Source organism: Neodiprion lecontei, chromosome 1 (assembly GCF_021901455.1).
Source record: "Neodiprion lecontei isolate iyNeoLeco1 chromosome 1, iyNeoLeco1.1, whole genome shotgun sequence".
NCBI lineage: Eukaryota > Metazoa > Arthropoda > Insecta > Hymenoptera > Diprionidae > Neodiprion > Neodiprion lecontei.
This window is the reverse complement of record NC_060260.1, coordinates 34951417-34963790: the sequence shown is the minus strand read 5'-3', so window position 1 is coordinate 34963790 and position 12374 is coordinate 34951417. Positions and strand designations below refer to the sequence as shown.

Here is a 12374-nt window from a genome sequence, read left to right as displayed (position 1 = left end):
CGAAGTCGTGGGTCGTGGCGAATGAGAGGATATTGGTATCAGTATCCGGGTGTAGGAGTGCGCAATAAGGTGGCAGGCGGGCATCGATTGTTCCGGTCCTGAGGTCTCCTCGTCCTTCGTCGGCGCGCGTCCCGGGTTGCCTCGCGTTCTCCGTCTCCTTCGCCTCGCAGCCGCCGAGATACGTACGTGGTCCAGCCACGAGGCGTCCGTCTCGCTCGGTGACAGGGGATGCTGCGGCGGTGGTGGGGGCAGAGCGATAGGGGTGGCTCCGCCCGTGGGCCAACCAGAGCCGAGACCGACGGCTCGCCACTCCCAGGAATTGTCCGGGCTCCCCCAGGAACCGTGCCATCCTCTTCTCAACAGATTTCGGATCTCTAGTCTCGTAAGAGCCGGCCGACACGGCACAGCTCGCATAGCACGTGCAGAGGGACGGACGGCTCTGCGCGCTCGTCGCCTCTACGCAGCGACAACTCCGCACAGCTGTGTAAAAACCACCCCCCGGGGAATCGCGAGTTCCTCGATATTGGATACTCGCCACCGCAGTGACCGCGGTCAATTATTCCGGCTTGTTTCAATATTTCCGGAGAGCGAGAGAGAGAGAGAGAGAGAGAGAGAGAGATTGAGAGTGAGAGTGAGGGTGAGGGTGAGAGAGAGAATGAGAGTGAGAGAGAGAATGAGAGAGAGAGAGAGAAAGAAAGTTTGTGAATACCTGTTGTTGTGATACTGCCGAACGTTTTTTTCAACTAATCAATTACGAGTCACGCCGCGTTGGATCGAGAATTGTTTTCGCCAGTGAGATGTGTTGACGTTTTGTGACTTTTGTGACACCTCGGGTTCATCCGATATTTTTCATGAAGGGTCTCGGCTCCGGCTCGCCAATGGTTGACTACAAAGCATCGAGCGGTGGTGAGTTGATCGCGATGAAAGTCGACCGTATTTGTTGCGGCTTCTTTTCATTTTTTTACTTATTTTCTTTTTCCAGTGATTCTTATTTTTCTTTGGGTACAAGCCTGGATACCAACGGATAAGAAATCGGAAACGATTTCTGGAGCGCTTATCGAAATAATCGCTTAATTAACGTGTGTTTTGTTCAACGCCGATTACGCGCCTCTGGCTTTTTTCACCCTGCGTCGGAACAAACCGAATCTTGAAACCAGATCGGCGTAATACGTTCGTACATTGTTTTCGTTCTTACGGAACTAATTAACATTCCAGATAATTGTGTAATCGCTGTTGTATAATCTACAATCACGTGTATTGTTATAATACGCAGGTATACGCCTATCGTTCAGATATTGCGTCGTTTTCGAGTAAATCACGCGCGGTCCTTTTATATCCGAGCGGATTTTTGCCAATATTATACCTCGTTCTTCCATATACAAAATGCGATAACGGAAAATTTCAGACTGAAAGAACTGATCAAACAGTTTCCTCCATGGAACATACGATTCAAAGTAGCCTCAAATGTGCGGAATTTAAATTTCCTCCCGAGAAGACCGGTTCCGCGGTGAGCGGAGCCAAAGATTGTCACGATTCTGGTCACCCGTTGTAAACGAACGATCAGCTGTCCGAGATTCACGCTGCCACGCATGCGGATTTTTTTCGTCACGCGCGGTACGCACCCAATCGCAACCGGGTTTTGCATCGGCGGATCCAAAGGATAAAATTGGGAGCAGTGTATTAAATTCTACAGGGGACTGGTTCAGAGTAGGTGTAAGTCTCGTTGCCATTACGGCTGTGCAATATCGCGCCGAGACGGATGTCCTGTAATGCGGTTAAACTGCGGTTTACGTCCTCGTGTTAGCAAACGCGCGACGGGTGCAATCGTCGCCTACTTCGTCAAGTACTGCGCCCTTTTCTACTAATTTATTATACTTAATTATCACGGGTTTTCCGGGGCTCGGCGGTGGTGCTGGGCAGGATACTCGTCGCGATATATCCCCTCTCCTCTCCTCTCCTTCCCCCCCCCCCTCCACCACCCCTCCATCGGGTAGCGGGAGAAATGTCCTGGCTAGGAAAATTTCCACCTTCCCTCGGTAGGTACAGCTTTTACAGAATCTCGAAAGGAGAGACGTAGTGGGTGGGCAGGTCCGCGATCCGTCGTCACTCGCACTCTTGACCTCCGGACACTCGTTGGATCGCGCTTTTCCGCGACAGCTCCGCAGCGAATCTCCGGTTATCCGGCGAATACCTTGGCCGCGTCCCGCCGTATATGCTCGGAACTTTTTCTCCTCGAGTAATTTCGATCCCTCGGCGCCTATCGGCTAAGCTATCAACCCGCCTCTTCAACCCGGCTTATGGCTAGAGCCAAGGGCAAGTAACTTACGCGCCGCGTGTAGTTAATCAGCGGAGTAGTTATATAGTAGTAGCTCCTCGCGTAGGTGCGGACTGCTGCTGCCGGGCGGGTGGCGCGTAAAACGATGCCACGGAGTCAAGTGCGGCTCGCCGCGTTGTACGCGTCAGACTGCCGCAAGCACGGCACTCGAGTCACCCGGGAGTCAAAGACCCCCGAGGGTTTATAAATATTGTTACAATATTGAGAGCAGCTATACAGAAGTGTTGTGATAGCGCGAGGGGCATGCCGATTGACGCGTCGTCAAGGATCAGCTCTCGTCTTTACGATCTTCACCCCCGGCTCAGCGACTGCTCTGATCCTGCCAAACTACTGCCGACAATCTGTTTGCCCCGACGATTAGGACGGTTTTCTACACACGGAAGAGGCTGCGCCGAGCCAACTTCACCGTCATCTCGATACTCGGCCCGCGGTTTGTATGTCCGAGTCTATCGACGGGGTAAGTTTCATCTCAGGATACGGGATTAGCTCGAGTTTACTGGAACGAATACGGATACTATCGATAACGACTTAACCCACTCCCCCGGATTATTCTCACTTCTCTCGCCTCGTTTAAATATCTCAGTTCGAAATTCGTCCCATTCCACGTTATGAAACGAATCGACGCCCCTCTTGCCGTCGGATAGAAACGCGGATTTGAAGCGATATTTCCGGCGTTTAGGGAAGGTAATGCACGCATAGCTGCTGCCTGTATTATAGCCATAACAGACGGAGTGGGTAAACAGTTGTTCGCATTGGCCATGGATCACGATTGGAATTTGAGATTTTGGGGTGATTTTTCATCCCGTTAATAACGATGTATTTTGAGACAGGGTCTGCGAGGGGCAGGGGGGATTCCCTTTGTCACGTGGGGCTGTGGGCCCAGGGGCGTGTCGGGACAACGGTACTCATGCATTCGTATATATATATATATATATATATATACATATATACACACACACACGCGTATACCGTTCGACAATAGTCATCTTGCAGGCGCCCCTTGAGACGTCACGAAAACAATTATACGTATATCGGCGAACGCAAACACGTTTATTAGAGCGTAGATGCATAATGTACGCACGGCTGCGTGCATGATCAACGCCTCGCGGCTTCTTGGCTCCTCGCCGAGGAGAGATAAGGATTATAATTCCTACCCGTCAACCATCGAGACGCTTGTCAATAATCGAAATTGGTCACGTATAAGCCGCAGCCGCTGAGCTGCTGCGACGTGCAAGGAGTTCGAATATTCTGATTTTCAAACGGTATTGTACAGTACGTGTTGTTTCGATAAAGTTAAGTTGTCATACCCTGCACTATGTATGTAAAGCAGCCCGAAACGCGAGTAAACGATGAGAAGAACACCTGCTCTACGGTAACCAACGGGCGATTCCTATCTTGCACCGCATATACGTATAATCGGCTCGATATCTTACGCGTCTATTATCTAAAGTATTTGCTTAGTTGTCAATTCCCGCGTAGAGTTTGCTTAGGATTCGATTGCACAGGTTGTTTTCTATCTCCGTATAGACGCTGCTGTTTGTTCGCGAGCGATACGCGCGTCCGTGTCCGTGTCTGTTTTTATCTTTGCGTGCGTAGGTAGGCGTACGCACATGTACCGTTGCAGCCGTGCGAAGTTGACGAGTGCAGGCAGGGGTTTCAGGGTGTAAGGGGTCGACGGTGTCACTGTGCAGGGGGCTGGAGGGGTGAAAGCGAGAAGGAGTGAGAGAAAGAGAGAAGACACACGGAATATAGTTTGTTCGAGATAAAAAGATACGGCACGGATATCTCTCAATTCGGCGATAAGTTCCGTATTAAACGGCGCGTCTCATATCCGGCCTTGCCTTACACAAACAAATCCGTACCTACGCACGTTTCAGCCGTCAAGCCGGCGGTGCCGCGGAGACCACTCGAGTCTGCGGAGTAGTCGTAGCAGTGAATCCCATTGAAGACAAGACGCGCGGCGGGACCACCGCAGCATCAAAACCGCCGCCGAGGTCGAGCCTGCACGGCCAATAAAAATACTTAAATAAAATCTTATCGTTCCAAACACTCTTCGCTGCTCGAGGTTCGGGTGTCGCGAGATATCTCGCTCGCAGACCCGCCGCTTCGCCGCTACCCAGGACTCCGGTAACGCGGCTCCTCGCGATGTGTGTCTAGGATCCGGGTCCCGCGCGTAGATTGTACAGTCGTGCCGATGATAATTCGGACTGTGGGAAAAACGTGCGAGGCTCAAGGTTACGGTCCGCAGACTATACCTTTTTTTCCCCGTTTCAGGAAGCAGCGACGAGGGCGACACGGCCGGGGTCGTCGGCGGAGGCGGAGGTGGAGGCGGAGGCGGGGGTGGCGAGGACACGGATCTCGAGGAGAACTCGGGACGACCCAGCGGCAGCCCCGATTATCGAGATTTACAAAATCCGCGCCACGCCACCAGCGCCCACAACGTTCCCCAGGAGTATCCTCAGGCCAGACCCGCCTTTCAGCAGGAGTACAACAATCCGGCGGCGATGGAACGGCCCCCCTTCGACAAGCAGTCCCAGCCGATGCTCAGGGAAGACGAGCTCAAATCCTGGAGTTACGAGGAAAACGAACGAAAGGATTTTCCACGGAGCGTTGCATCCTTTCCCGGCGAATACCGCGAGTATCGTGAGTATACCTGCGACTTCCTTTTCGAAACGTCAGGGAGACTCTCGGCAACTTCCTTATCTTATCTCGCCGCTCTGCAGGTGATATCAAGCCGGAAACCCGTGGGCCCAAGGAAATACCCTTGAGAGAGTGGGTCTCCCCCGTGCCCGAAGTCGAGGTCGGCCGGTCCTCGGTCAGCGGATCCCAGGTGAGGGCGCGCAGAGACATCGCCAGGGGGAGCAAGTTCGGGCCCTTCATTGGGAGGTGGGCCCACGAACCCGCGAATCCGCACTACGCCTGGGAGGTAAGTGAGAGAGTGCGATTATTATCGTTCGTGACTGCGGAATGTCGGCGAAAAAAGTTCAAGGTCTACGGTGTCTTGTACGAGCCGAGTCTGCACCCGAACGAGACGCTTTCCCTGCGAAAAGCAACTCGTATCCGCGATCGCGACTTCAAAATTGACAATTTTACGGGTATATGGTTCAGCAGGAATCTTGAGAGATATTCGAACGAGACTTGAACAATTCACACGCGAATATACGTACCTATATCTTTGGACTTAACTATACGACAGTGAGGAGGGACAGATATCATCTCAGTGGGATGCATCGAACCGTTTTGAAAGATGATCGATCTGTTTATAGTTGAGATTCCCCGGGAATATGTCCCCGGCTGTATGTCGGGAGACTCGGGTCCGTGTCCTACTGTTATAATCCACCGGCATTATCCGACAGATGCCGACGACAGAGTCGTCGCCGCGACGCAGCGGTACGAATGACGCCGAACCACCTGGTCGGTTCGAGGTGTCATCTATACTGACGGATCTGTCAATTGTCGCTTATACCCTCGCCCGGTCTTCGATGTGCCTTTCTTACCTCGGCGATTCCTATGGAAGATAGGTTTAATGTCGGCATTGAAAATCGCCAGGACTGCAGTCACCGCGGTATATGTGCGATCCGCAACTTCCCATCGGCATCTGCAACGCTCTGTGAGTGCGTGCGTCCGTTTCTGCCCTCGTATCTTCGTAAGGAAATCATCCGTTGCTGTTGTCCGTGACAAAAAAACGTTGACGTCTTACTCGGACATTTTATTCTCCTCTTTTCAGAAAAGATGGAATCGATCTGTCCTTTCGAATCGGCTAATGCGTTCCTTTCTTATAATATGTATATGTGTACAGGTACTGAAATATGTAGAGAAATATCTCTTTTTTTGCAAGTTGATAAAAGTCTCAGACTTTTCCTCAAGTGCGATAGCGTTAGCGATTATCGTTGATCCGTATTTCGAGTAGTAGCTGGTATAATATTTTGACGTGATTGAATACTGTTTCATCGCTTTACGCATCATTGAAAACGTCAATTGGTTAATAGTGAAATGTACGGTAAGGATGACGTTAGTGAGATTGCGTATATTTTTTTTATTCCGCCTGCGGTTTCCCGCATCTACGTTCTTACTCTAACCGTTCTCATTCCGCACGCCTCGTAACGCTTCACGTGCGACATAGATGCAGCCACATTTTTCTCCTCTTGCGGGTATCGCGTAACCGCAGGCATCTATTGTAGTAACCTTGACGTTCCAGGCGATTCCTAAAGTCGTATGTAATGAGCGATGCAAAGCGAACACGTCGGTTGGACCGCAGTTCAGAAGCTGGCCTATACAGAAGCGCGCAGTCCGACGATCCCCTGGAAAAGTGGTTTCCGGAAAAACTGTCATTTCATCGGTTGAACCGTTTGACGCAGAGTTCGGTTGATTTCGTAACGTCTTTGGCTTCTTTCGTTTGACGTTAGTTATCGCGAAGTGTACGCGTACGATTCATTACGCGTTACGTACAAAGTGCGACCGTTGTACGCATGTACGCGCCGATGCGAGACGTGACAGCTTTCTTATCCTAAGTAACTTCGGGGTTCCTGTCTGGTTGAAAAAGAGAGGAGTCGTCGGTCTCGGAACTGATTCCAGAATACTGAGAATCGGCTCAGAGCCGGTGGTCAATCCTCGGTTCGCGCTGCGCTGCGGGGGTGATAGATATGATAGTCGAAGGGGCGCACGGCGCGGTGACAAAATGTAAATGACGCCATCCGTCTCGCGGATACAAAAAGCTGACGGTAGTCCGGCCAACTGTCGACCGGCGATTAACGAGATCGATTAAATCCAACTACCGAATTGCCGAGCTACCCCTTCGTTCCGTCGTCACCCGATCCGTCAACCACGCTGTTGCAGGATGGCGGGTGAACGCGGAGCTGCGGAAATTCACCGTCGGCTGCTGCACTCCACGGATTCTCACGCAACCGATTTTCCCAAATACTGTCAAGAATAACATCACGGTGTTTGTCTCGCCGCACCCCGATCTCCGGATACAGATATGGGTTGCGTGCCTGTACAGGCACTTTAATCCTTTTCTCAGATTCGTGGAAAGAAATACGTATATACTCGAAGCCCCGTAAGCTCTCGAGATGAATTGAATGAAAAAGGGATGAAGAAGGTGAAAAAGAGAAATTGAAAGAGTAGAAAAAATTCGAAAACGGAGGAACGAACGTATATCGCCCCAATAAAAATTTTGATCGATCCGGTAAATTCACCCCTGTTAAATTTTTGCCATGTTTATTCATACAGCTAACCCAAATCATAGGCGGGAAGGAAAAAAATTCCGTATGAAAAAAAAAAAAGAGAGAAGAAACCTTCTAGCCGGTAGATCCGCGCGATGAGGCCATTGTGTTTCGTGGGTTCTGGTTGTATTACAGAGGTATCACCCTACCTGCGCGTCGAGCGATCGTTTTGGGGTTGCTTTAGAGGGTGAGTGAGCCGTACCTCGACCACTCTCGAAAATCAGAAAAGGCGAGAGTAGCGAAAGCGAGAGAGAGAGAGAGAGAGAGAGAGAGAGAGAAGAGTGAAAAAACGGTGAACCAGCAGAGGGGGTTATCCACTTTTACGGAGATGTTTAGCGCAGTGACGCGTAATCAGGGTGTGCGGTGTGCCACTACGGCAACTAAGCCAATCTTCCGCTTAGCCGTTCGAGTATGAATTTACCATCCCCTCGCGTACATCAGACGGTGCTCAATTTGGCGGAGAAGAAAATCAAAGCATAATTAACGCCGAGTGTGACCTGTCGAAAATGACCCGTACGTCCACGAAATGTAACGCGGACAGGCAAAGTCGCGATTGTTCTTCGGACGTTTGTTTCGCAAATCAAGTATTCGTCCGTGATTTTCATACGTAAATCGCGATTGCGAGCTTGCCGTATCATCGCTAGATTCTATATAATAACCTGTGCAGCTTGCAAAGCTCAATTCGTGCAGCGGATTCTATTAGAGTATTCTAGTACAGGATTCGTGGGAGCTTGAAAAGCCAGCTCTGACATATTGGCCAGCCGCAGTTTCTTCCGCGTCACTAATCCCTGACCGAAGGGAGCTGCCGGAGTCTTTTGCCGTGATTCGAGGTGGAGAGCGTGGTTGTTTTTCATAAGCCACACGCGTCTATTTTTTTGTCAAATCGTGCGGAAGACTGCGGGGAATTTAACGTGCGAGTGTGGATGACGAATTGGGTAGACGGAAAAGTGCAGCGTCGCGACGTGCGAATCGACACAAAGCGGATACCGTGCGCAGGGTCGACGCGACGGACTGACGCGTTTCTGACGAGGTCTGAAAGACGCGTTGGCGCTCGTAAATTGGGAAAAATTAGACAATAAGGAGCCCTGGACATTGTCCAGTCGTTGGGGCGTTTCACCGCCCCGGAAGTCTCGGACAATTTTGAATCCGAGTCGCGTTGCGAGTGATTGGCAGTCGATGCCGGTTTTGTTGCCAATCAAAGGACACGCCTGCCGCTGCCGCAGAGGGACAAATCGATCACATTATGCCCGGGCTGCGAATTAACGCCTGCGAGGTTCTCAAGGCGTACGTATATCGAGTTACGCGTTGAACCGCGGACCTTGCGCCGATCATTATTATGTACCAACATACCTGCGAGGAAGACGCGGGTAGTGAGAAAGTTCCATATTCAAATTTCGGATCGGCGAGAATCGGCAGGAAACAAGTGACAATCAAACCCGCGGGGATCTTCATTGTCGGCTCGTCACCTTTCCGTGACAACCGGGCAACCTTTGTCGCCGAGGGTCTCGGCCGACGGTCATCTCCGACGGACGGTGGTCAAGCCAGGACGACCTCGAGGAACGGGGGAACGGGAACCGCGAGGTCGGTCACGGAACCTGCGGCGCGACCCGGCAAAAAATGTGAAACAAAAAACGGTACCAAATAAAGAGTGACAACCGACCATCGCCCCAGGGGTCGCGGTGCAGGAGCTCCGACAAAACGCTACACGTTGCACCACCACCTTGGACCTGCGATACGTGCATACGTTACACGTGCTTACGACTGTTGGCCCCTTTCGAGACCGGCTTCCTTGATTGAGACTTTCGCGTTCAGCGCGTATCCTTTCTAGTATGTTAATACAGATATGATACCTTCCTTACTGCTCATATAATAATGCCGGCAAGGGTTCATATTTTGACATTTAAATCGAGCGCCTTATACACCCGGCGCAAGGTAGCCGCTGCTGCTGCTGCAGGGTTGCTCGCCTTTTCTCACCCCTTCCACTTACATCAGTTCGCGCGTGTGTCTCTCGCCTCGTTACCGATTCGATCCAAGAGCAGCCTCGCTCGCCTCGTCCGATCTGTATGTATACTCTCGTTCGCGCTGCAGGCTCCCCAAACGACCGGGGGAATCCTTTCTTAATAACTCGCGCGAAGCGGGGCCGCGTGACAAATCGAAGGGTTCGTAAATTTTCCGGCAGGGATGGTCGTAAGAGACACGTGTTACCCGGTTCATCCGGGCTGACCCCGTCGGTTCAAACCAATCGACGAATCGCGGGGGCGACCAGACTCCTTCCCTAAGGATTTCTCTTCACAATCCCGAACGGAGATGGAGGAAGCCGTTCGCGACGCTTCTCGCCAGCTACTTAATTGAACTTGTTTCACAACTCATAACGAGAAGTCGGCCAAGTGCCTCGGTTATAATTTACGGGAAACAATTCTCCTTCGCTCTGCCTTTGATCTCCCTCTCCCTCGCTCTCTCTCTCCCTCTCTCTCTCTCTCTCTCTCTCTCTCCCTTCCATCTATTTCAAGCAATTTGAACTCTGCCAACAGCTCCGTATTCCTCGTTGACACCGAGGGTATCAACAACGTAGTGTCATTGTCGAAGCACCGCCACAAAATGCGATACCTTTGATTGATCAGGCCTTCGTATGTTAGACTTCAGTTCTTAATCATCGAAAATTCTTAAAACTAAATACTTACCAGTGACAACGAATATCAGTAGTCCCAAATTTGATTTCAACATAAGTTGTCTATTATTATCAGGACGCCTTTTATCGAACCGCAATATTTGGGATGATATATCGCGGTGTAAAGTGGCTAAATGCAATTGTGGAATGCCTGCTGAACGTGAATGCCAGAAGACAGAAAAAAAACCGATCCTTCTTCGATCCGGTGCAAATGTATTTCGAATAGATCGATGAATTAGATTGCAAAGCGAATGTGACGGCTGAATCGTGACGATCGTACCACACGGAGTATCGGTCGAGATATTTTTCAAGAATACGATTGGGTTTGAATGAAACACGTAACCCTCTTCTTTCCATATCGTCACAGACAGTCCAAGACGAGCGACCAGACGAGGTGGCTCCATTGAGTGTGGGATACTTAGGTCAATTGATCGCTCTCTCCCTGAGCGGCGTTGACAGATTGCGGGGTGGAGAGGAACGGGCTCTTGTTGGAAGGTGAGTTGCCGAGTCCCGTGGCACAATGCCCGAGCTAATCTGGCACGTCGGTCCGAGTGGAAGGCATTACCCGAACCCGAGGCAGGTACGTAGGTACACACGCACCGCAGGACTAAGGGCGCCCCCGCACCGTGCTGTGTGTTCTGGGCTATCGCCCTGTATATGCAAGGAGGAGTACCGGTCCCGGGGAATCGCCGGAAGGCACTCCGATGGTTTGTTCTGTACGGTGGAGAAAATTGTTCCAGTTTATTGTTCCGAAGAGCATTAACGACGCTACTCGGCAGGTAGCCCGGCTCCGTATACGGATAGATCACGCGAGCCGAGCGGGTCAACATCACGTCAAAAACATCCCCGTCAGTCGAGTTGCGTCCAGGCGAACGGTCCGGAAAAACAATTTTAGCAAAATTTTCTGGCAAATAAGCGTCTAATGATCGATCATAAGAAGCTGCGGCTGACGCGCCTTGGCCATAATTTATACCGTCAGATAGAAAGGAGGGTAGCTGCTCTTCATCGAGGGAAGCCCTGCGGATCGCCGGCTATCGAGGGGGTCGGTGGGTGGCATCTGCTGCGCGTTAGACACGGGTCAGAGGGCACCGCCGTCCATCACTTCGTGTCATTACGCTCTCGGTCCCCGAAACTCCGAGTCAACTGGGTCAAGTACGGACCCGCAGTACAGCCGGCTGCGTGCCCAGGATCTCGCATTGTACGTAAAGCGAGTCTCGGCTCAATTTTGGCGCGGGCAATTTCGTTTAATTGGAAAATATTAGCGGAGCCGAGAGGCGTCGGGCTGCGCGCTCACTCAATACTCAATTATCATCCCCTAAATTACGGGCTGTTTACGAGTCGACTCCTCGCCGTTCGCCGGAGAGTTCGAGTTACTCGGCACATTCAAGTTTGGCGTCATCTTTCCTTAATCTCCTCCGTCGTCGCTCCCGCTTCGTAGACCGGCAAGGTGACTGAATCACCGAGACCTGACCCGGTGCTCGATTGTCTGACAACCCGCCGGGTTTAATTATTCCTTAATTAATTTCCAAGAAATTTATCGACGCCAGGGCAGTCAGACTTGTCTGCGCTTAATTCTGACTATCGCGCGGATTGCGCGTCGAAGTGAATTTCGAGGTGTTGGTGAGCCGAGGGCATCGCCGCCACCCCCGTCAACGATCAACGCCGACCCCGAGCGACCGCTGTGACGCTAAAAGCGTTTTTGCGTTAACCATCGCCGGGTTATCATCTCCATCGATCGCTTATTCATAACTTTTCTGATCCCACCGTTCCCTTCCGGGTCCGCCACTCGACCTCTGACGCTGAGCTAACGACATTTAACCCCGTCTCTCGTATAATCCTCCACTCCCAGCCTTGCGAAACTGACGCATTACCGAAGACAACGACTACGCGCTGAACGAAATACGATTCTTATGCGGTGTTGTGCGATGATATTATACACGCGAAAAAAGAATTCGACAAATTCACCAAACATAGCGGAGGAAACGTCATTTGATTCAACAATGAATTGACTGAGTCGTTAATCGAAGCCGCATTTAATGTAATCAACGAGACGTTTCGACAATTTTTTTTTTTTTTTTTTGTGTTTACATACGCTAGGTCTTTCTTTGCAACAAACTGAGAAGAAGAGTACAAACCTGATTTTCGCATA

General features: G+C 51.1%; 1 protein-coding gene across 2 annotated transcripts in view; it reads left to right on the top strand.

Annotated features, from left to right (window-relative positions):
- Positions 1-407: 407 nt before the first annotated feature.
- Positions 408-12374, top strand: part of LOC107223307 (histone-lysine N-methyltransferase MECOM-like) — a 32666-nt gene continuing 20699 nt past the window's right edge. For both annotated transcript variants that reach the window (XM_046729923.1, XM_015662950.2), the window contains exons 1-3: positions 408-906; positions 4610-4978; positions 5059-5261. In XM_046729923.1, coding sequence (XP_046585879.1) covers positions 852-906; positions 4610-4978; positions 5059-5261 — 627 coding nt within the window. In that variant the 5' untranslated portion in view covers positions 408-851. The remainder of the gene's footprint in view (positions 907-4609; positions 4979-5058; positions 5262-12374) is intronic.